The sequence below is a fragment of the Leptidea sinapis genome, chromosome 29, assembly GCF_905404315.1.
Source record: "Leptidea sinapis chromosome 29, ilLepSina1.1, whole genome shotgun sequence".
NCBI lineage: Eukaryota > Metazoa > Arthropoda > Insecta > Lepidoptera > Pieridae > Leptidea > Leptidea sinapis.
The window spans coordinates 10,197,042-10,222,095 of NC_066293.1; the positions used below are offsets into that span (position 1 = coordinate 10,197,042).

At 34.8% G+C, this 25,054-nt stretch overlaps 2 protein-coding genes across 2 annotated transcripts; one reads left to right on the plus strand and one right to left on the minus strand.

Annotated features, from left to right (window-relative positions):
* Positions 1–2,485: 2,485 nt before the first annotated feature.
* On the plus strand, positions 2,486–11,744 carry LOC126973522 (UPF0669 protein C6orf120 homolog). Its single transcript, XM_050820856.1, has 4 exons — positions 2,486–2,960; positions 4,544–4,635; positions 7,641–7,775; positions 9,309–11,744. Exons 1-4 carry the CDS (start codon positions 2,725–2,727, stop codon positions 9,449–9,451), a joined length of 606 nt encoding a protein of 201 aa, XP_050676813.1. The 5' UTR covers positions 2,486–2,724; the 3' UTR covers positions 9,452–11,744.
* A 3,880-nt stretch (positions 11,745–15,624) lies between these two features.
* Positions 15,625–24,062, minus strand: LOC126973521 (thioredoxin-related transmembrane protein 2 homolog). Its single transcript, XM_050820854.1, has 4 exons — positions 23,700–24,062; positions 20,516–20,779; positions 18,746–18,880; positions 15,625–17,467 (listed from the first exon to the last, which is right to left on the minus strand). The coding sequence occupies exons 1-4, from the start codon at positions 23,990–23,992 to the stop codon at positions 17,359–17,361; spliced, it is 801 nt and encodes a 266-aa protein (XP_050676811.1). The 5' UTR covers positions 23,993–24,062; the 3' UTR covers positions 15,625–17,358.
* Between the last annotated feature and the right edge of the window lie 992 nt (positions 24,063–25,054).

Genomic DNA, 25,054 nt, shown 5'->3' on the forward strand with positions numbered 1-25,054 from the left:
CTTCGATGTCAGATTCTAGGTAAATCAACTAGATATTAAAATGAAAAATGAACAATTATGCTCATAAAGCTCTAAGATAATTTATAATTATACACTAAAATATATTATTATATACCTACTATATCTTTTCTTTTTCAAGGTCAATATGTTCAGTGAAAGTTATTGTTTGTGCTTAGGCGCGTTCATAACCTACACTCCGAGTGCCAATCTCGCACTAACGCCGTTCACAATGTCGAAGTAACACGTTGAAAGAGAAGAAAAACGTTCGGTTGGCACTCGCAAGCTCATTCTGAAGCTCACGAAGAAGAATATTTGCAGATACACGAACAAATTGTTTCTATACAATAATGAGAGCGAGATGCGCGTCCCTGGTGCACCGAGTGCGTGCACTGATATACTAAGAATAATAGTATGCATTATATTAATAATGTAAAGTAAATAAAAAAACATAACAACACACATGTACACACAACACACACAAAAACATTGCGCTTTTTGGTTCTACAAAAGTAATCAATAACTCTATAATATTATATAAATTTTATCAGTTTTAATTATTTCTTTTTTTTATTTATGCGTTTGTAATTTTCATGTTTAAGTATATACCGCTAAATAGTTCAACGCTGCCATAATATTTGTTTAAGTTTAGGAAGCCCGTGACACAGGTGCTAGTGCTAATAACATAGTGCGGGGTCCATTGTGTGATTTTTCCTTTTCTGGATAAATATTTTTGTGTTTGTATTTGTACCATTTCGGGCAGGCTAGTTGTGGGGCCATGGCCTGAATATACAACACACGTCCTTGTCAAGACGTCCAATGATGTGCGAAAGAAAAGGAAGATAAGAATTCTAGATGCTCAAGCGAACACTCTAGAAGGGTGTCACAACGTAGGAATGATGTATGGGAAGGGATGGAGGATCGAACATTCTTGACTTATGTGTGAAAATTGAACATTGACTAAGCTTGCCTAGAAAGTTCTCAAATATTGTTCACAGGAATACAAAAGCGGGTTTACCACAAAAAAAAACCATTTGTCGTACCACCGCTCTTCGACAACACTTCCCTTAAAGCCTGGGCATCATTAATAGAGCACGGCAATACTTCAAGCCGGCCCACATACTAGGGCTCTACAAGGCGCAGGCTCGATCCATTCGTGGGGGACCCAGTGCTCTGTGAATGGCTGGATCACTTGGCGTTGCGTAGAGAAGTCGCTTCATTGTGTGTCTTCTACCGCATTTATCACGGAGAGTGTTCCGAAGAGCTGTTTAACCTGATTCCTGCCGCTGAATTCCACCATCGCACGACACGCCACAAGTTAGGATATCATCCTCACCATCTGGATGTGTGGCGTTCCTCCACAGTGCGGTTTTCAAGGAGCTTTCTTCCACGTACTACAAAGATGTGGAATGAGCTTCCTTTTGCGGTGTTTCCGGGACAATACGACATGGGTACCTTCAAAAAAAGCGCATACTGCTTCCTTAAAGGCCGGCAACACTCCTGTGATTCCTCTGGTGTTGCAAGAGATTGTGGGCGGCGGTGATCACTTAACAACAGGTGACCCGTACGCTCGTTTGTCGTCCTTTTCCATAAAAAAAGTGGGTCGGAACGGTCGGAGGCAGTTCAATTGCAAGTGCGATACCAAGTGAATAACTTCGAAGAGATAAAAGTGATAATATTATGACAAGTGAATAGGGTGAGTTAAAAGTGTGCGTGAATTAGAGAAATTGGTATCAGTGTTTTTTGTGTGCGTTATCAGTCTATTTGCTTTTTTGTATATTTAAATCCCTCTTGTATTTTTCTTAATAAATCCCTAGAATTCAACGACTTTTCTTTCCACGAATATCTAGGTCGTACCAATAATGTAAAGTAGAACCTGGTCAACCTAACACGGGAGCTGAGTCAAGAATCGACCATTCTCCCACTCCGCGTTCCCCACTCCGCCGTTGTCCTGTTAGTAGCGTTAGCAATTATTATTCATAATACTTAAGTTAATAATACTTTTAATTAAGCTCGTTTTGTTACATTTTATTCTAGAATCTGAACATTACATAATTAATAATAATGACTAGACATTTCTAAGTTGTATGTAATATAATAAAATAAAATATAAAATCTTTATTTCTATTGCAGGTAAGTAAATGAAATATTAATCTTTTAGGACATAATGTGTTGTTGGTTATTGTATGCGTACCTTGAAATTTTTTACTTTACGCGCGGTAGTCTAACAGTAAAAACAGTTTCAAACAAAAGTTGTAGAGAATAAACAGATCAAATGAAATGGGTGAAACCATCGAAACGCTTGGGCTTACCGAACAAAATATTAGGAGCACGTTAAATACAATGAAACGACCCACGGAACATTATTACTCTAACGAAACGACCGCATTCGGAACGCACTCCTATGTGTATTATTTACATACTCTTTGTAATTTGTATAATAAAGTTTGTATAGAGTACTTTAAATGTCAAAACAGAAGAATATATTTCCAGTTTTTACTTTTTACCTGTGTTCTTGTACATTTAAAATAGATAATAATATTTATTTGCTTCGCATTACAAGAGTGTAAAGGTCTTCTCAAATGAATTTGATATTTGAATTATATATTATCAAATTTAATACAAAACACTCGTCCTTTAGACTGTAAAATTGCTAGAAATGTAAAGATCTAGTACATCCAAATTAATTATTAATCTAGTGAAAAGTAAAATGTAAATACAGTCAACATGCGGCGCGAGTTTATTTTCTTATTGCTAGCGATTATTACCGGCTCGACTATATGGTCCTTAGTGTCTAACGTTTTTCGGTTTGTGTTTATGGACAAGATGTTATTAGATACAGTTATTGGTGCAGTTGGTGCTGGAAACTTCTCCTACTGGCAGTTAGGGCACGGAGGGCCTCTGTTAGTCGAGCTGACGTCTTTGAGTGGTGATGCAGATCTATATGTAGCTGATAACTTAAGGTTAATATATATGTCATTGAATTACATCATCACAATGTTGAAGATTTTTTTAAAGACATTATGGGATGAGACCAGTGAGACATTCAGCTGCCCAACCTAACAACCAACAACCCTGCCCATTACAATGCAGTGCAGCTCAGGATTCTTAAGAAACCCAACAATTCTGAGTGATACTACAATTATTGTGTTCATCACCTTGAGACATAAGATGTAGTCTCATTTGCCCAGTAGTTTCACTAGCTACTGTGCTCTTCACACCGAAACACAGTAATGCTTACACATTACTGCTTCACAGAAGAAATAGGCGCCGTTGTTGTACCTGTAAATGTTCAAAACAAATGTATTATGAAATTCAAAAGAATTGTTAAAACTGTGTGTTTTGTTAAGGTTTCTATGACATAAATGAATCTTAATGATGCCACATATAATAGAGTGGCATTGTAACCATATTTTGATGAAAGAATTTCACACACCCACAGAGTTTCTTGCACCCATTCTTCTCAGATCTGAGGCATACTATTTATAATGAGTGGTAGTTTTTGACTTTAAATAAAAAATATCTTAATAGTGCAAGATATTTTAAATAATGGGGCAAATGGGAAAACATCAGCCAAATGAAAACCAGCCACTATGAGAATAATTTTGTGTTGTCATTTTTTTTACTGTGCTAATATTTTATTGGTGTAAGATTGTCCACAATCTGTTATCAAAAGATCTTGGGGTATTTTGGTCACATTGCCAACACCTTCCCAGTAATTTAGACAAACTGATAGGTCACAGTTAAGGTGGAGGCCACAAGACCACCGCGAACAATCTGCCAGCTGCTGGTAGGACTGGATCAAGACACTCACTTACAACCTCAATAAAGAAAACCGAATACTGAAAGGAGTGGAAGACTTTGGAGACCACTTTTCAGCGCCGAAAATGTGGTGTCCAGTAAAAATGATATATTTAGAAAACAAAATGTTAATCAATCTTACGTGGGCGCTACTCATCTACGAGTTCTAAATGGCTACGGCTCGGCGTGGGACAAGTAGGTATCAGTGCCTACGATTACGCGCGGCTACTAGATTATTTACAGCGTGTTCCGAAATGATATTATAGCAAATTAATTTATTTAGGTGAATGATATACTTTTTTTTTTTAATCTATTTTATTATGATTATGTTTTAAAAACTCGGACTAATAGATGAGTAGGCAGAGTTTTGCTTCAGACAACTTTTGAGCGTGATTATGTGTCTACTTGTTTATTGTACGTCAATTTGTGTCACATCATGGGAAATAGTGTTGAAAATATTTTACAACTATCATACATAACTAGATTGTGTAGCAAGAAAGTTTACCAGTGGGAGGCTCCTTTGCACGGGATGCCGGCTAGATTATGGGTACCACAACCAACCAAGCTAGTTAAATTACTGGGCAAATGAGACTTAATATGTTATGTCTCAAGGTGACGAGCGCAAGAGTTGTAATGCATTGTAATCGACAGGGCGTTTCAACTACCATCAGCTGAACGTCCTGCTCGTCTTGTCTCTAATTGTCATAAAAAAAGCATTATTTTTTATTCTTTGTTATCTTTTCAGGCCCAGCTACGAAGTAGACAGGCACAACTTTAGCTCGATAACGTGTGGTCCTGATGTTGTCAGCATACCGGCTGATTTTCCCCGACCTGTTGGTATGTTTATCGATTGTCGATAAAATCTGCGCATATGTTACCCACCCTAGTAACATTGAATGTTTTTAGAACTGCTTGATTAAAAAAAAAACAAAACTAATTACGTATGCAACGTTCAAAAATCTTTGAAGTGTGATATGTACAATGAATATTTTTTAAAACGATGTATTCTTAGATTTGGGTTGATCTCCGCTGCTTTCCAACTAGATATTGCAGGCGTAGTCCCAAAATGCGGCAACTAGTACTGCGCCCGAGTACACCAGTCGAGCCAGTCTCATCACTCTCAAACAATGTGTGACGTTGACATGCCACATGCTCTGTTAAACTTTGCTTATAATTGAAACTAAAATGCCGGGTTGCGTAGGTAATTAAACTTTAATAAAAATACTGCAAGAAATAAGAATGACACGAGGATTACATATCATCAGTAATTATTTTGTAATTTATTAAAGTCAATGGAGAATAACACGAAGTGTATGTTACAAAATTCGAAAGATGCCAATGAGTGTCAAGATGCCACGTACACAAGCATCTAATAGTTGCCGTAATAAAATCGCTATTGTTCTTAGGTAGTGCGGTATCCAATTAAAATCCAATCCTCAATCTAAGATTCCTAACATATTATACTTAGTAATTAAGGAAAAATTGTTACTAATATTGGTAGCAATAAATTATGGATATAAACGTCTGTAATAAACGTTTATTTATTTATTTATAGGGCGCAACTTGACGATAGCGGCCCAAACACCGCGGCACCGCGATGACATGTTATATGATACGTACAATAGACAAAACATAATTAAATTAAGCGTGTTTTATCATTATATGTGACCTTACTGTTAAAAGATCACTCGTTCACTTTTGTGTTTAGAGAGTGATTAAAATACCATCTCAATACACGCAAAACTCGAATGCGTGTTATAGCTACAAACGCTGAGCATAGACTGAGTGAGTTGACTACAGTTGGCCACAACTTGCGTTACAAATTACAATCAAGTTGAGACTTCTCTAGTACGTATTACATATTATCTCCGATACTAGTAAATACGAGTAGGTAATCGATACTTTTGATTCGATACCAAGTACTAATAGAATTCAAATACAAATATTTTTATTCAAAATAGGATTTAAAATCACTTATTGAACGTCAAAAACTACCACCCATTCAAAATAGACTGCCTGAGACCTGAGAAGAATGGGCGCAAGAAACTCAGCGGGCTTTTTATTTTTTTAATATAAAATATGGATTACAATTTGATATCGTACAATAAACATTTATAATTAAAGAGCCTGAGGGTGTTCGCTTTATTCCCAGTCCGTGGAAACATCAAGAAAATCGTTTATGCTATAATAACCTTTCCCACACAAAGTTTTTTTAACAATTCTTTTAAATTTCGTAACACATTAATTGTTTTGTACATTTTCTGGGATCATATTGTAGAAGCATATACATCGCCCAACAAAAGACTTACTAACTCGACCCAACCGAGTAGTAGGCATAACAAGTTTATGTTTGTTCCTCGTGTTAACATTATGAATGTCACAGTATCTAGAAAATTCCTCAATGTGCTTATGAACATACAGAACATTATCAGAAATGTATTGAGAAGCAACAGTCAAAATGTTTATTTCTTTAAATTTTTCTCTTAATGATTCTTTAGGACCTAGGTTATAAATCACGCGAATAGCCCTCTTCTGCAGCACAAAGATGGTATTAATGTCGGCCGCACTGCCCCATAACAATATACCATAGGACATAATACTATGAAAATAACTAAAGTATACTAATCTCGCCGTATCTATGTCAGTTAACCGTCTTATTTTCTTAACCGCATATGCTGCAGAACTAAGCCTATTCGCCAATCCTTCAATATGGGGGCCCCACTGCAATTTGGAATCAAGAGTAATGCCAAGAAATACAGCAGATTCCACTGGTTTTACCACCTCTCCATTTAATAAAATATTCGCATCTACATTTTTGACATTTGGCGCGGTGAATTTAATATATTTGGTTTTATGACTATTTAACAATAAGTTATTAGCGCTAATAATAATCGAATCAATTTTGCGATACATACTCGGTATCGAAACAAAAGTATTTGGTATCGAATGGAATCAGACTCTGCATGCGGAAGAGTTAATCAAAAACCTAAACTATGGTTGTCGGAATTGTCAATTAATTGTAAGTAGCCCAAGTGAGTCGGATGATGATGCCTTATCTACTGCTCCACCCGAATACAATTTTTGGAGACGTCATAAGGAGGTAGGACACGGGCACAAGAAGAAAAAACAACCTCGTCAGGGCGATGAAGTTTCTCTACATCTTTCAAATCCAGTAGCTTCCCTAAAAAGGAACCCTATTTCTAAATGGGATGATATGTAGTTTCAAAAGCCGGAACAGCAATGTGGCAAACAAGGAACAGATTGTCTCCAAAATATCTAGAACAGTTAGTGTTTTTGGGTAGTCTTGATACTAAAGAGTTTTTTGTATAAATTATAATACGAAAATATATTTTTTTTTAAATTATTTACTTTACTTTTCATTTTTACCCTAACAAAATTATTGGCCTTTTAAATAAAAGTTAGTGTCGATATGAGTAAGATAAGATACATTAGGAGTATTTAAATTAATAGAATATTTGAGAGCGCTCGGACGGAACCGGTAGTCGCGGGTTCGAGTCCCGCATCGTCCATAAATTATGGTACAATTTAAATATAAGTATCTAAGATTGCAAGAAGAGTTATTCGTTTTTGGCCATTCTTTCGATTGGCATCATAAAAGTGGTGTTTTTTTTTACATTTAAGTCGGTTCGATTCCCAGACGAGGCAAGTAATTTTTAGAAAATCTTTGAATGCAGAATTACTAACTTTTAAAAATAACACAAAGTCTTCTTTCAGTAAATAGCCTATCTTCGATATTTAAGGTACTTTCCCTTCATGTCCCATAACTTTGGGACAACCTGTATATCTATCTTTAAATCCTCCATAATTCCACTTTCTTTCAGGTATTGGTGTCTTCGGTGCGTGGTCACATTCTGTGTCAGCATACAGCATCCACGTGTTCCTGGATAGATCTGACCTGATGAGCGACGTTCAAATGATAACCATAGAGCACGTACCGCGCTACCACAACAATTATGGTAAGTCCATTTTTTATTCAGTGTTGTTATATTTTTGAAGTGAAAACTTCTATAGCCGCGTTGGGCATTTTTTTGTAGGGGAAAGTCTAATGGGTTCGCGTCACCGACATGATCATGAGTCTAAAGACTGAATAAAAAAATATAAATAAGTTTATTATATAGTTAGACACTTTTTGGATAGGTGAGATATCGTGAGTTCGCATCACCGAATTGGATAAACACTTATACCTTATAGCAGTATATCTGTAGCTATACAGCTGACGTATTGTGCAACATTAGTGTATACCGGGCAAGTGCGAGTCGTACTAGACCACCGAGGGTTCCATACAAATGTTTTTTTTATAATTTAATTACAAATGAATAGTTTTCAGATTGTTCTCAATACCTACTTGTAGTATTAGACTGTATTTATTGCCAAATTTCATAGTTGGAAACGGAAAATCTAATATATAAAATTCTCATGTCGCGGTGTTTGTAGTTAAACTCCTTCGAAACGGCTTGACCGATTCTCATGAAATTTTGAGTGCATATTGGGTAGGTCTGAGAATCGGACAACATCTATCTTATGTTAAGGGTGGTCCATGCCAATATTTATTTTTATTTTTTTGCCATTTTTTTTAATTTGTTTGATTATGAGTCAGCATTAAAAATACATACAACTTCAAATTTTCACGCATCTACGATCAACAGTTACTTTTGTATCGCGATTTTAATATCGGCAATACAACGTTTGCTGGGTCAGCTAGTACCCTATAAATTTTGATTCCCTTGAGAATTTTTTGCGGCATAAACGGCCTATTTAATTTATTAGTTATTCATTTTAGTTATTATTTATTAGATATTATTCAACAAGATGGTTCCAAACTGAAGTGGCAGTGTGCAGGGCACATAGCTCGGCGGAGGATGGCCGTTGGGACTGAAAACTCCTCGAGTGGCGACCACGTATCGGAAGACGTAGTGTTGGTAGGGACCGATGATCTGGGTCAAGATCGCCGGAATACATTAGATGTGGACAGCGCAGGAGCGATCGTCGTGGTGATCTTTGGGGAAGGCCTCTGTCCAGCAGTGAACGTCTTCCGGCTGAAATGATGGTCTTTTAATTATATATTTACAATGCTGTGATCACACTAAATGTTAATTATCATTGCGAGGAAGTGTAACAAGATTACTGGCAGCATTACCACGTTGGATAGCTAGGCTGATGCGTTGACTGAAATCTCTGCCAGAGCATTGCCGAGCTTTCCAGTAGCCCAAATGAGGTGCGTAGATAGTACTTTGTACATTCTACGGGCCAAGTATCTCAACACCAAACGGCACAAACATGCAAGATTCGCTGAGACGGATATATTTGCGATGTTTGCTGTCTTCAGCAGTCGAAGCAGCAGCCCCAGCACCAACTGACGTAACTTGGACATGAGAAGGAGCCAGAGTGTCGACGCAAGTTGCTCAAGCCAACAGGGTCATTCCATCAGGACCTTGCCATCGCTGTGGGTAATAATTTGGCTCTGAATCCTGTGGTTGATTTTTTTTCAGATGCAGAAGATGAAGAAACTATTGTGAAGTCGCAAGAATACGAGACGACCAAGTCCAGTTCCAAATGGTCGGACAGTAACAATACCAGATACATGAGGCTGCTGCACTTCTTAGACATGGTCGTCGATATGTACATATTATAACAAATAGCCGTTGACTACTATCATGACGGACTGCCGTGACGTTGGTGAACCTAGGTTCAAAAGTCACGTTGAAACTTGTAGTCATGACCGTAAGGGGCTAATCCATAAATTACGTCACATGAATTTCATGATTTTGTGACCGCTCTCCGTCCTACAGCTGGTCACTTTGTGACACCCCCTCCTACCTAGTGTGATGTTACATATTTCGCAATTTAACATTTAGACATTTTGAAAATTCAAACAACTGTGTTCCCAAATTATTTTTGTTTCCATTTAAATTCTTTTTTAATATAATTAACATAAAATCAAAAATATTATATTTGTAAGTTTAGTAGGGAGTTACTAGTTAGGTAGTAGGTGGTTAATAGTTTCAATTTACTGTTGTAACACTTCGATAAAAAGATGTTACAATGTCACAAAATTTATGACAAGAAGCGGGGAGGCCGCCGTGATTTATGGATGGCCCCTAACCATATAAGAAAAATTCTTTAGCTAGAAAAAGGTTTCGATTAGTTAAAATGAGCTAGATTAATAATGGATAAAGGGCTAACTAAAAAAATGTTGGGCTAACGTGCGGAAACAATAGAATGCCTCATGCCAAATACTGTTTTGTTCAAATTCTTTCAGTATTATAGGAAATATAAAAATAAGGTCTCATTCGATTCGCAATCGCGTTCAGGTGATTTTTATATAAACTCGGCATAAGTTATAAAAACTTTACTAAAAGAAGGGGATTTAGTTTTTTGCAAATATCTCAAAAACTAATGAAAATTTTTGAAATCTAAAAACAGATTAAAAAAAAAGGAAGAAATGTCCTAAAAAAAGTCTCGACTCGCAGAACTCTACGAGCAATTTATAATTTTTTCAAAGGGGTGAAAATATGGCAGAAAACGGGTACTCTCGCCCCCCTTTAAATTGACAAATTATGTGACTAAGTTGACGATTTTAATTATTTTGCTAAATAATTGCTAAAACAAATTATCAGCGTCCGTCTAGCGCGTGAGGTAGTGTTTCAACTTGTAATAAGCGTATACAGTAGACTTTGAAACATTACTGCCACAAAATAAGGTGTGAATTTGTATGAATGTAATTTATCTTCTTAATATGTATATATAAATTACGTGTCACGTTGTTTGTCCGCGATGGACTCCTAAACTAATGAACGGATTTTAATGGGGATTACATCATCAAGTGCAGTTTAGTCCAACTTGAGAGATAGGATAATTTTTATTTCGATTTGGGACCCATAATTATTTTTAATTGCAATATTTGTTTTGTATGAACATATTTTCTATGAGAGAATTTATTTAAAGTGCTGCTATGAAACAATTTCATTATAACAACATCGAGCATATTTTAAAAAATAATTATTGATGTCATGAAATATTATTGATAAATTCATAAAAAAACAGTATTTTTTTTATTATGCACAGAACAACGTCTGTCGGGACAGCTAGTAAGTTATGTTTATGTATACACAACGCCGTTCGGACTTTTTTGGACGACCTTTTAATAGGAAATTGGGAGTCTAGATGTTTATGCTAAGACAATGATCGTTTTGCGTTGGGAGTTATTTTTGCTAGGTTTCTCTTTATAGCGGAGTGATAAGTTCCATGTTCATTACGCACTAGTCAAAACTAAACCTTAGCAGACAGCATTATGGTTGATTTTTACTAAAATACTTTTATGATATGCGATAATTTTATATTTTTGTGTATATCTTAGTAGGCAGAAGGCATTGGTATCTCAAGCCATTTTCTTGCGCTGTGATTAGTGGCGTAGCGTGCCTTGGCGGGGCCCCGTATATAAATTTGTTTGGGGGCCCTTATGAAGGGTAAAAATTTCTCACAAAAATAAATGTTTGTATCAAATTAAAAGAAAGATTTATTCATCATAACTATCTATCCGTCACTTTTTCAAACAGATCAAACAAATCGAATAAATAATAAAACACCTCTTTACTTATTTAAAAAACTTGAATGGCTAGGGCAACGCAGTGCAAGTAATATAAAAACTAGATCTGCCTCGCAGATATTAGCAGTGCCCCGGCATCACTCAACAGCGTTCAGGGGTAGTCTTCGATACAATGCTACTAAGTGCTGGAACAATTTACCGCCACCAATCAGACAACTGAAAAATATTCAAAATTTTAGATTTAAATGTAAAAAAACTATTTTAGATTCTTTATATAATAATTAATCTTGATATGCAATGTATCTTATAGTAAATATAGACTAACACAATTATGTATCCTTATTAAGTGTATTAAATGTTTACCAATATATTATCTATATCTCATTTTTTTTACTAATGTACCTTGTGCCACCTTTAATATAAGTATTATGTATATTTGCTTAAAAACTATAATATGATTTAATATTAATTATAAATATTTATTTATAATTCTATTTTATAACTCTATAAATTTACATTTACATGAAAAAAATTACAATGGGAAAGCTACAACAGCTGTCTACTCCAAATGTCACGAGGGGCTGCTGAAAACCAGTGTTTTGTTGGTGTCTTCTGTACTGACCAACAATATACTGAGTCAGCTCCTTTTAGCAGGGAATCACGCGCCGCACAGTTATTTAATATTTTGTTTTTGTTTATATTTTAATAATTTTTGTTACATTTAATTTTTTATTTCTTTAAGTTTTTACTGTAAATTGAAGGTGTGTGTTTTACTGTTAATAAAGTGTTTCTATTCTATTCTAAATTAAATGTACACTCTCCTTGCCTTTTTTTCGGCTAACTGATTTATTAAATCATTTATAGCTGTATAGATGATGACTACTGTTTCTAAAGTTTCTGCCTCTATGGACAATAGTGTAAGGTCTGAGCGATGTAGGGTGTTGCCATCTCTCGGGAAAAAAGATATAATAAAATTTTTACTTTTGTCATTTCTGAAATAAAATAAAATTGCGAAGTTTTTATTAATTTTTGCTTATGCACGTCGGGGGCCCCGTATAATTGATACGGCGGTAGCTACGCCCTTGGCTGTGATAATGCCATGAAAAGTTGAATGAATCTAGTACATAATATGTGATCGAACTGAAAAAGAGATTCGAGGTCAACTCAAGGTCAAAAGTTCTATTGACATGAGCAGGAAAATTAAATAACACAAAATACTTAACCCTGTGAAATTAAAAGTAAAATTTAAATCTGTGAATTTACTTTTTTTTATGTGTATTTATTGTTCACTTCGAGTTCTTGTGATTCGAATTGATATCTCGTTTTGACGTTTGCTGTCATTTATTTATTTATTTATCATATACGGGCGAACCCTTTTTACAATATTAAAACTATGAAAGTGATACAATATTTACTTAACTAACTAATCAACACATCTTACTTTCTAATTATTTCTAATTAAACAAATATTTTTGAAGTGAAAATTTCTTTAGCGGCGTTGGGCACTTTTTGGTATAGGGAATAATCTTATGTGTTCGCGTCACCGATTTGCTCATAACTGGCGGACGCGATAAATAAATAATTAAAAAAATATATATATAAAAATGAATTGCTGTTCGTTAGTCTCGCTAGAACTCGAGAACGGCTGGACCGATTTGGCGTATTTTGGTGTTGAAATATTTATGGAAGTCCAGGGAAGGTTTAAAAGGTGAATAAATATGAAAATTCAAGGAAAAAATTAATATAAACAAAAATTTTGTTTTTCCTTTGATGTGTCCCCCGTTGTTCAGAAATCAAATTGAAAGAGTTATCTAAAATAAATAACTAATTACATTTTATATATCTTTCTTTCAAAATAATACTAAGCACTTCTTGGCCAACATTCAGAAATATAACAGCTGTTTCCCGATGACATCTATTTTGCACACCCGTAAATGATTAGCCTAGATAATTATAAAATAACTATATAACCTAAATTATATAGTCTGAGAATCGGTCGTCATCTATTTTTTATACCTCAAAAATTTTTAATTATCAATTTTCTTATTACTTTATATGGCAATACAACGTTTGCTAGGTCAACTAGTATAATATATAGTATTCACTTTTTGGATGGGTGAAATCTCGTGAGTTCGCGCCACAGAAATGCTTATTATATCTGTAGCTAAACAGCTGACGTATTGTGCAACATTAGTGCTGTGTATATCTCTTATAAGTGTAATTAAATGGATTTAGTGAAAAGTTCAATGTGTATATATACTGTAATTTGATAGAGTTTTCATTCATGTTTAGGTACAATAATTATTAATTTATAATGTTTTATTATGAAAACTTTTTTTAATCGATTATTTTGCGCAAATCCACAACTTACCAATGTTACGAGTTTTTCTTTAGTGTTAGTTTCGCTAAGTAAGCGAACAAATATAATTTTAAAAAAATAACATTTCGATGTTTTATTACGTCAAATGCTGGTTAGAATTTTTGTAACAAAAGATCTGAGTTCGACTGTTTAACAAAACCATGTTTTAGTGGCACAGGTTTAGCTAATGGCGTTATTTTATTTTTAAACTGGGTACTAGGTATATACAAAATTAATTGATGTATATCTGCGATTTTTAGACCTTTTATCTATATTGTACTTATTACCGGTATTAAGATAGAATCCAACGTAAACCGGTGTAACGATAGAATTTATAAGCACTGTATTATTAAGTAAGAAACCTTTGAAATTATTGCCACATTAGAGTTTTCTAGTATAAAACCTAGTTATTTACTTATTAAGATTATAATATGTATTATAAGCAAGCTTTCTCTAAAATGGTTGTTAGTATGAATTTTTTGTCCTTTATTTTGTGTGTGCTTTTTATTTTTATTATACTGTTAATATTAAGCTATGGTTTTATTTATCAATCTTTCCTTAGGTAAACCTTTTCACTCTAGCCGCAAGTGCTAAGAGATTCAACTATCCTTGAAAGACCAGTGAAGTAACACTTTGCAGAAGCAGCTCTTTGAAAAAGATCCTAGAAATCCCAGAAATTATGTACTGCCCACATTTCCTAGAAGTAAATTACTAAATTATTCTTATTTCACAGAGGAAAAAGGGTATCTTTTGATCGTTTTGACGTGATAACGTCTTATAAATCGATGAACGCCGGCTGCACGCACGAATAAGTTTTAATTAATACGTTTCAACTGAGTCGAGCGCGGAACAAGCGCTAGAGAGGCACGATCGACCTAAGCGTTCGGCTTGCGACGAATCTCGTTCTTTGATTATTAAAAAAAAGCATCAGTCAGTGAATGTAGTAACAATACTTAGGTTATGTTACAATTTTGACTACAAAATCATTATGACCTAGTACTTAGTACCTAAAATTATGGACCGTATACCGACTACAGACAACCAATTGTTAATAATGTAGGTATTCAATAGCAATCTACCACATATATTTAATATTTTGTAGTGAGAGATTGTGGATTCGTTTAGAATGCCACTTTTATATGTCTGAAATCATGTAAAACTATTATTTAATTTTAAAACTATTTTCAGTACAATCTTCCTTTATATTTATTATACTACTTATTATAAGCTAACTAACTAATGTTAGTCATCCAAATAATCAGATATTTTGTAATACCCATTATTACAGAAAATTTTCTTTATACCTAATACATATTTTCAAATTTACATATTGAAAGATCGAGGATATTACTGGGAAGTTTGTTGTAAAAGAGGATACACTGGCTCATAAACGTTTTCTGTATATGTGTTTGATGCAGTTGTAGGGAATATTAATTACTTCTTGTATTTGATTTGTGACCTTCACTTGCTTTGATGGAATTGCTGATGTTTTTATGAACATTATAAAAAGTCTCCCAAGGGGTAAAAAGTTGACGCTTTCCACTCAGTGTGCAGTGTGTACCGCACTGAACTCGAGAGCTATTACGTAGTGCAATTCACAATATTATTATATCACAGTCAAGAATAAGGGATAACTTATTATTTGAGTTTAATTGTAAATAAAACACAATATTAAATAGTGTAAAACAACTTTATGAATAACATTTTGGTATACAAATACAATTAAAATAACAAATAACACAAATTTACAGCAGTATTATTTTTATAGACTAGGATTTATGTAAGAAAAAAAAAGTTCATAGGATTGTACATTGTATTTGGTTTTTTTCCTTATTTAGTCATTTTAACTATTGTTATCAGATCTGATAAAATAATCACAAAAAAAATATTGCCATGGCCATAAAAATAATTTTACCAAGATGATAAAATATGTCACTGAAACAAAAATCCCTTGATATATTTTAAAATTTAATCAATTTACTTGTACCCTATAAATTTTAATCAACTATCTCTACGGCGTAATACTTAAAATTCTACTCATGGCATAATTAATAAAATAATATGGCGTCTAACAACATTTTGTGCTGTTTTGTCAACTTTATTCAGTACTAGCTTACCCGAAAGACGTTGTTCTGTTCAAAATTAAAAAAAAAACGAATTAATTTATTATCTAAGCCTGGCGGTGTACGATCTGCCAAACAGTTGACAGTTATTTCATTTTTATTATAAAAAATCGTTATGTTTTATTTATTTTTTTGAATTTTCTGCGCATTTTTGTTAAATTTTTCAATGTAAGAACTTTGTACGAAGTATTCGAAAACATTTAAAAGAAGATGAATAAAATTGGTAAGACCGTTCTCAAGTTATAGTGTGACCAGGAGAAATAGGGGTTAATTTTATATATATTTCAGTGCTATATATAAATGAATAAGACTATACTTACAGTAAATGAACACAAGCTTATATCTACGTCAGATTTACGTCAACTAGCAAGGTAAGGGTACAATCCTGTTTTAATGTCAAAATTAATTAGTTGTCAAAACACGACACATGTAAAATATACCATACACTACCACTTCAAATAGGTTGAGGCTTAATGAGAAGAAAAATCATACATGTTTGTAACACTTTGACATTGACGTGTCATTTTTTGGCCAAAATGAATAATGATTTATTTCTGAATTAACCTTCACAATCAAAATGGTCATACGGCAACAAATAGCCGAAAATCGAGTGTGCCGAATGGCACACTATTCCCTCACCCAGTCTTGACCTTACTTTGTTTCTAAGATGGTTTATTTTCCTATAAACTCATAAACCAATGAAATCCGAGGGCGATAAGAATTCATCTCAATATTTGGCATTTTAGAATAAAAATTACAAGCCTTAAACACAATTACGAGTACTCTACTTAAATAGTATCTCATCAGACATACTGTATCTAAGCTTTCAGTCAGATCTTTTACAAATTCCAACTTAAGACTTAAGGCCGGACCGCATTACAGCGGCTCAGCGCATCACCACACAGAGCGGAATAAAGTTATATTATTTTATTTCGTATGGTGTATGTCATATTATACAGGTGTTGCACTGCGTGTTACTACGCGTCGCGACAGAGTTGCCTCCGAGAGAATATTTTGACGCGCAGCGCCGCGACTCGCAGGGCAGCGACGCTCAGTGCGACACGGCAAGCGGCGCGTCGCTTCAGTGTGCGTACTAATAATTGTTAAGTTTATAGAATTTTGTCTTCGACTTTCTGAAGTAAGTGTGAAATGAAAAATTAAGAAGGTGAGGAAACATATAGGTGTCCTTCGACTTCTTGATACCGAGACCTTGGTATGTCAGCAGTCCATATCTTCTTATTTGTTTTCGTGCATAATTCGTTATTTTTCTGCACACAACAAAGAAATAACAACCAATTCCTCATCGTTCATCTTGTAACGGTGCTCGCACGCGTACTGCTATAGAAATGACGCGAGCTGCCGCTTACTGCAGTTGTAATAGGTACCGTCCAGCGACGTGAAGTGACGCGCCGCGCTGCACCGCTCTAATGCGGTCCGACCTTTACAACTAATAACGTCAAATTATATCAATAGTAATCTCTACGTGCACCTCTTCTTCATAATCACTTCATTTACTCCGTCTTCTCTATCTTCTTCTTAGCAGCGAGCTTCGTTTTGCATTCGGCGTAAAGACCATCGATGTCAAAAGCTGCTTTCAAGTTGTCCTTTGAGAACAAGAACCTGGAATAGAATCATGGTGATTTATTGGAATCATAATAAGCATAAACTAAAAATGCCTACTACTCGGCTAAGTCGAGTTAGCAAGTCTTTTATGGGGCGATGTATATGCTTTTACAACAAGATCCCAGAAAATGTTAAAAACAAATGTATTATCATATACAAATGTATCCAAAGAATTGTTAGAAGACGTTTATGAGGTAAAGGTTACTATAACATAAATGACTTTCTTAAGGATACCATATATAGAATAGGAGAGCGACTGCCGTCAGGCTATTACACTTATAAATTTGATGTTATCAGAAATTTTATAAAAAAAAGAGAAGTCCGCTGAGTTTCTTGCGGCCGTTCTTCTCAGGTCTGAGGCATTAATTTCCGACTGGTAGGTTTTGACTTTTAACAAGTGATTTAACCCACATTGGGTGGATGGAATAAAGACCGCAGGAGGTAGAGCTTGGTCAAGATTGGCTAGCGAGGAAAATGATCACAGTTGGATACCTTTGTCCAAAAATATTAGTTTAAGCTAAGTTATATTGGGTTGTGGTCTTATTGTTATGTTTCTACCAGAATAAAAGGGTTAAATATGACTATTGCAGATGTTTAGATGAAATTGAAATGGTAATGAAGCATTATTATGAGAATTAGGACAGAGAAATGGACAGTAAAGGTCACAGAATGGTATCCAAGAAGTGGAAAAAGGCACAGAGGAAGGCAAGGAAAAATATATGAGGATGATTTGATTAAAAGTTGGAGAAGAATTGCTAAAATGGGCACGGTGTTTCCAAAACTATAAAACGGCCTTAAAAACCGCGTACAATTACTAAGAGGTTGCCTCCTGTGATTCCTCTAGTGTTGCAAGTGTGGTTTGGACGGCGGTGATTACTTAACATTAGATGATACGTGTACGTTCGATAGTTCTTCTGTTGTTGTTCTCTTTCATAAAAAAACCTAACTTAGTTGTTGATTTAAGTACACGTTTAAGATGACGGTTAAAGATTTTTAAGATCATATAAAGAAATGGTGACCCGTACGCTAGTTTGTCTTCCTATTCCATAAAAAAAAATTCCCCACGAAATTTTTACTGCATGTTAGAGAACTCAGTCCTGAATGGTGTAACAAAAGAAGTCTTTCCTTCGTTGTTATGTGTCTATATCATTTTATTTAATTTCAGTGTGTGTCCACACTACATAATATATACCTAACTATCTCATGGTTACAAATCTGATACAAGCGTCTGTAGCATCGTATCGCTTATAGTGCATAAAAAACATAACAACGTACTTCTGTAATTTTCCGGTGTGATCTGCCTGAGGCCTCCGCATCGTCTCCCGACCCTCGCTGAATAGCATTAGGGTCGGCAGCTGACGACTTGTCGGACCATCCTGCACCCTGAACCTGGCTGCTGCTTCCGGATATCTAACGGACACCATTTTTATTTCGTTAAATTAACAAAACATATATTTTTTAAATCACAATTAAAATGCCTACCACGCATTTCTTGACTCCCCACCCACCAGTCTTGCCCCATGCCTTGTATTTATAAACTATTACTACACTAAGTCGGATCACAGAACAGATCGGATCAAAGCCACACAATAAAAAGCTGGCTTCCGATCCGGTTTCTCAACAATGGATCATATACATTCGGTCGAACAAATAATTGAAAAGTACAAAGGATACCATAAAACCCTCTACATAGCCTTTGTGGAATACAGCAAAGCTTTCGACAGCATTAGCCACGCAGCCAACTGGAATACTTTGAATAAACTAAAGGTCAACTCAAAATACATCATCATCCGGAAGTCGTCCACTACTGGACAAAGGCCTCCCCCAAAGATTTCCAGAAAATACATAAAACGAATAAAATATATATTCTTTTGTGCGTCTGTTGTAACTGAACTCCTCAAAAACCGAACGATTTTAATGAAACTCCTGTGTGTCTTCAGTTGGATTCGAGAATGGTTTAGATTCACAATTGAACTACCTCCTAAACGGCTGGACTGATTTTAATGATTTTTTGAGTGAATTTGAGATTGGTTAAGTTTCTTTTCAATTCCGTCCATATAATATAATTCTCCTGCTCATGTGTATGTGAGTGAACTCCTCCTAACGGCTAGACCGATTTTTCAAATTTAAGACGTGTGTACAGGACAACGTCTGTCGGGTCCACTAGTATATATATATGAACAGTGTACCAATAGGAGGCAACTTTGCACAGGATGCCGGCTAGATTATGGGTACCACAACGGCTTTTTCTGCCGTGAAGCTATAATGTGTAAGCATTATTGTATTTCGGTCTGAAGGACGCCGTAGCTAGTGAAATTACAGGGCAAATGAGACTTAATATGTCAAGAGGTGACGAGCACAGTTGTAGTGCCGCACAGAAATTTTGGGTCGGCTTTAAGTAGCTTAAGTGTTTCGATGTATTTATGAACACCATTTTCTTCGAAACTAATTTGGAACCATGCAGATGACTGTGGAATTGGCAATCACTCGAGAATTTCAGGAAGATTCAGTATTCTGACACTAGGCTAGCCATTAAAGAGAATTGAGCCATTGTGAGCATACCAGATGCACTGCAGAAGCAGGGCATTCTGAATTCGTTGTTGTATTGGAACCGCACGTGTAAAATAATTGGCAATAAATAATAGTTAAAAAAAAATAAAAAGCACGCTTTATATAAAAGTCAACTAAAAAATAGAAGAATTATTATTTTAATAATATCTTAAAAAGCACCCCACGCTTTTTTACAATAAAATATTTTTTTTTTTACACTATTTTCAATTTAAATTTATTTTCTATTTTTTAGTTGAAATTTATATAAAGCGTGCTTTTTAGTTTTTTTTAACTATTATTAATTTTTCATTTTTTAGTCAAATTAGTGTAATGTCATCGGTCCTCGATAAATCTACAAAGTTTAAACGAAATCTAGCCGATTAAAGTGGGTCAAAATCGCGCCCAAAGAAGTCGGTTACAAACATACAGGTGAAGCTAATATAAAGCGTATAGAAAGGCTTTGAAGAGCGTTATTTTGCGTGCCATATTACTGACCTCCCAACATCAAGCTTCCCAAACTTCAAATTATCCAGACTATAGCTAGCAGAAAGCTCAGCGAACACCGGCGCGAATGTCACGCATGCCGGATGCCAGGCTGCATACAAACACACCAGCCATGTAGTGCCCTTGTGGTGTTTCAGCTCTTCATCCAATATCTGCGTGCCCCTGAAATAGGTGATCAGCTCTGGGCCGCTGTATGAAGGCTCAGGAAGAAGTAGTCCTACTAGAATCAGTAATGCACCGAACGGTAGACCATACCTGGAAATTATAAATGGAACCTTTGAGCATAAAACGTAATCTCACTCTCCTATGGACGTTTGATAGTCTCAGTTAAGCGAATATTGTTAGGTTAGACGAACTTGTTGACACTACGGTCTTCTTGGGTATCACGGTAGATAAAAAGCTCCAGAGAAGCCCTCGCAAGGCAAGCCGATCCATCAGAAGTGCCCGAGTCTCAGTTTTTTTGGAGGTAAATCTCCAGTGTGACTCGCGACGTGACGTGTGACGTGTACGTCACACGTACTAGTTATTTACTACAGTAAATAACTAGTCACAATCACGCTCAAAAATTCTGAATCAAAATTCTGTCTACGTGTCTATTAGGCAGAGTTTTCGTTCACTTGTATTTCGACCGCGCTTTGAATACAACGCCACGCAATGAAAAAGTGTTCAGTGAAGAACTGTCCGAATAACAGCATATCCAAACTTGAAAAGGATGGAGTTTCGTATTTCACAGGTAAGTGCCCCTTAAAATTAACAAAATTGTGTAACGTAGTTGATGTTTTTAATCATTTTGCTAAATAATTACATTTCAATTACTGAAACAAGATGTTCTAGCTTTGTGTTCGCGTCCGAGCTTCTAATTAGCGTATACATTAGACTTTAAACATTACTGCAACGAAATAACGTGTTAATTTGAATGAATGTTTTAAGGTTATCTGTATAAGTTAATGTATACTTATATACAACACTGCTCGGACATTTTTGACGACCTTTTTTTTTACGAAGTAGCGGTAAATTCAATAAGAAACAATATTTATATATATTTTTTTGACATTCATAAGTGTCATTTTTGTGACCTACATGAATAGTGTTTTTGAATTTGAATTTGACCTTTTAACAGGGAGTATAGTTGTTTATATCAATGCTTAGGAGGAATATTTATCGCCAGGGGTCACCAATTCGTTTCGCTCGCAGTCAGTTTTAAGAAATGAAAAACATCGTGCGCACAATATTTGTTAGAAAATATATTAATTTAACAAATTTAATTACAGAAATAACTAAGGTAGTTTTTACGTCATATCAATGTGATAAAATTCACTTTTCGGACTATCTGTCTATCTGTCTGAAATTCGGAGTAAAATTTGTGCACGCTATAGACATTAAATCCTCGAGATGTTCATCAGTAAGCCAAGTTCGAAATTTATTCTTAATGGAAGTCATCTTCGAATATGCTGTTTGCTTTTTACTTCATCCGGCCGTTTTCAAATTGACGTCAACAAAGATAATGCGGAGGATACATTTTATTAAATTCACATTCAAAAATACCCTTTAGATCAAGAACGGGGGATGAAACTCAGCGGGCTTCTATTTTTTTAAATAAAATTTTGTTACAACTGATTTTTGTTCCGGACAAAGATGTTCATTCAATATACGGATTATATGTGGAAAAAAGGGTGGTCAGAAAATTTTTTTAAAGAGACATCCCTAAGCTAAAGAAATACGGTTCATTTTTCAGTACATCTCCAATTTGATGGTAGAATGTATTCTTGGGTCGATTTATTTTCCAACATTTATATCCCAATTCACTGTATGACTTTGTTCATAATTCCACAATATGTTTAACATACGAAACCTATGTAACAGATATGTGTCGATAGACAAACTATGTCAGTGATAATTATCATACACATGTTAATTTGAATGCGATCCCATGATCTTAATTATTTAAATACATAGATATAAGAAGTTGCTACAAGCAATATTTATGAATCTGTATATATATAAGAGATTTCCACATATATAGTCACTCATCACAATATCTCTGGAACCATTAGAGCTAAAGACTTGTAATTTGGTAGGAATATTCTTTTCACCGAGTAGAGGTCAGATTTTCCATAATTCCATCCGCAAGATTTTATTTTTATTATGAACAGAACAACGTCTGTCGGGTCAGCTAGTATTCTAATATAGCACAGGGATTCACAAACTATTTTGGGCAAGAGAATAACCTATTCCAAAAGGAACTGATAAAAGGGATTATTTTCTCAAAATTTATTCCTTTAGAATTCTTCTTGGTGTCATACCTAACATACTAGATACTACTACCGCTTCGGCAACAAATGGTGCTCTGAGAGAGAAGAAGTAGGACAAGAAACTTTCCCAGCATTCTTTTTTTGCGCTCTTTTTATTGAAATATACAATATTGTACTGTCATTGCTATTGCTATAAAATAATCATTATCTAGTCACAGGCTGTCGGATATTCAGCTGTGGAGTAGTAGGATTTACAACAGAGCCATTTCTTAATATAACATGTATATTCAATTATAGATAATGCCTGAGCAGAGGCTGGGAATTTATTATAAAAGTGTATAGATTTACCCTGCTTATACTTTAGACCTCCTATAGCCAAATTAATTTTAAAATCCTGTCCCAATTTCTTTACTTACCAAGTTTTTCATAGTCAAACACACTTAATGACTTGTTCAACTTTTTTAAAGTACTTACAACATTGACACATCTTACTTATTTACTTACATTTATACTTAATTTAAAAAAAATATCATTTAGCAATTTATATGTTAAAATCTTTAACATAATCTTAAAATGGCAAAATAGTAAAAATTCTGATATCTTGATAATTCTTCTTCCATTATTCCAATATACCAGCTATTTTAGAGCCAAATGTATTGCTAGTCACTATGGCAAACTGTACTAATATTACATACCACGGTATCAAGAATCAGGACTGTATGAATCTCAGAGTTTGTACAAAGTAATCAATGTATTCCAATAGGTCGAAAGGACACCACCACAATATAGCTGCCAGTAACTTTAGTACACTACATACATTTTGCTAACTGTTATTATGTCGAGTACTGTAAATACATTTTTATGTGTTGTTATGTTCAACTTTAACCTCATAAATGAAAATAAATCTAAAATCTAGTACAAACCTTATATCTGCATACAGCCACAAAATTAGATTAGCTATCTTCGTATATACGAAAGAGGATGACAAATAATTGACCATTGTCACACTTCCTGCCTTTCTTGTACGTAGCATCACCACTATAATTAAGAAAAATAATATTTCCGTTTCGCGACTATCCAGCTCACAATCCGCATTTGGAAATAAGAATTCACAAATTAAACCCGTCCTCTTTGATATAACGTACGACACACTGAGCAAAATATTCACCCAGTAATACGGCTTTAATAATTGTTTTAAATCACTCTTGTAACCCATGATTTTAATTTATTATTTTATAATTTTTTAAATTCTGTACCACCACAGCCTAACCACACTATTTACTTTTAGTTTTATGACATTTCAATGACCATGGAGGATTGAAATGTCAAACAATAACATTTTTTTTTATTTGGCACTGCAGAGTATGCGCATTCAGCCAAGAAGCTTTCAAATGGGTATTTTGACACTGATTCACACAGCTGATTCATGATCGTCTTAGAATTTAAACACTATTGAAGTCTCGGAGCAACAACTTATAGCCTGGAGAGCCCGCATGAGCATGAAATTGAACGTAGTGTTTAAATTCTCTTTGATTGAACTGTGAACATTTTATAACTAGTGGCACGCTTCATCCAATACACCTAGCCTTTCCGCATCGGACGTGCCCGCGGGCACTGGTAATTCAAAAAACAATGAGAGCGGCTGTGCCGTGGGGCACTCTTTTACCTCATCCAGTTTTCACCCTTATTAGGTGTACAAGATGGTTTATTTGCCTACGCAGTTATGAACGAGTGAAGTCCCATACACATTTCGATCCGATACGATTCAAGGCCACCAATATTCGACGTCATAGCTATACGGACAAAGCACTTATGTGTTCACTTGTTCCCGGGCGGCGCAGCGAGCGGTCGTTATCAAGACTGCACGAAGATTGTTCTTTGTGGAGAGTTTGGCTTTATTTTATAATGAACATATAATGTTCATTACAAAATCATAAAAGGAAATAAATAAAACAAGTAATTAACAATAATAACAATATTTATTTAAAAATATACCTATTTTTACACTTATTGTCGAATGAAAAAAATGTGTGAAATAAAAAAGGAAGACAATATGAATAATTTATACATGGTCTTATAGCTTGTTTCAATGGCTTTCAGCGACAGTCATTGAAATCACCCTAGTTATAAGCATTTTATCCGGAAAGGCTAGTAGAGCAGTAGAAATAGACAACATGCGGGAATCGACTTCAATTATTTAAATCCATATGTAGCGGTTTTTTTTCCAGTAAGGTATTGCTTGCCAACATAAATTCGACAAAATATTGATAAATAAAAA

Bases quoted from the DNA above. Each gene is read 5' to 3' on its own strand.
- LOC126973522 (XM_050820856.1), top strand. From the start codon at position 2,725: ATGCGGCGCGAGTTTATTTTCTTATTGCTAGCGATTATTACCGGCTCG. The intron at 4,636-7,640 runs GTATGTTTATCG...ACTTTCTTTCAG, and splicing joins TGATTTTCCCCGACCTGTTG to GTATTGGTGTCTTCGGTGCG. The intron at 7,776-9,308 runs GTAAGTCCATTT...ATTTTTTTTCAG, and splicing joins GCGCTACCACAACAATTATG to ATGCAGAAGATGAAGAAACT.
- LOC126973521 (XM_050820854.1), bottom strand. From the start codon at position 23,992: ATGGGTTACAAGAGTGATTTAAAACAATTATTAAAGCCGTATTACTGG. The intron at 18,881-20,515 runs GTCAGTAATATG...GGTGTCCGTTAG, and splicing joins GGGAAGCTTGATGTTGGGAG to ATATCCGGAAGCAGCAGCCA. The intron at 17,468-18,745 runs GTACGTTGTTAT...ATTCTATTCCAG, and splicing joins CACACCGGAAAATTACAGAA to GTTCTTGTTCTCAAAGGACA.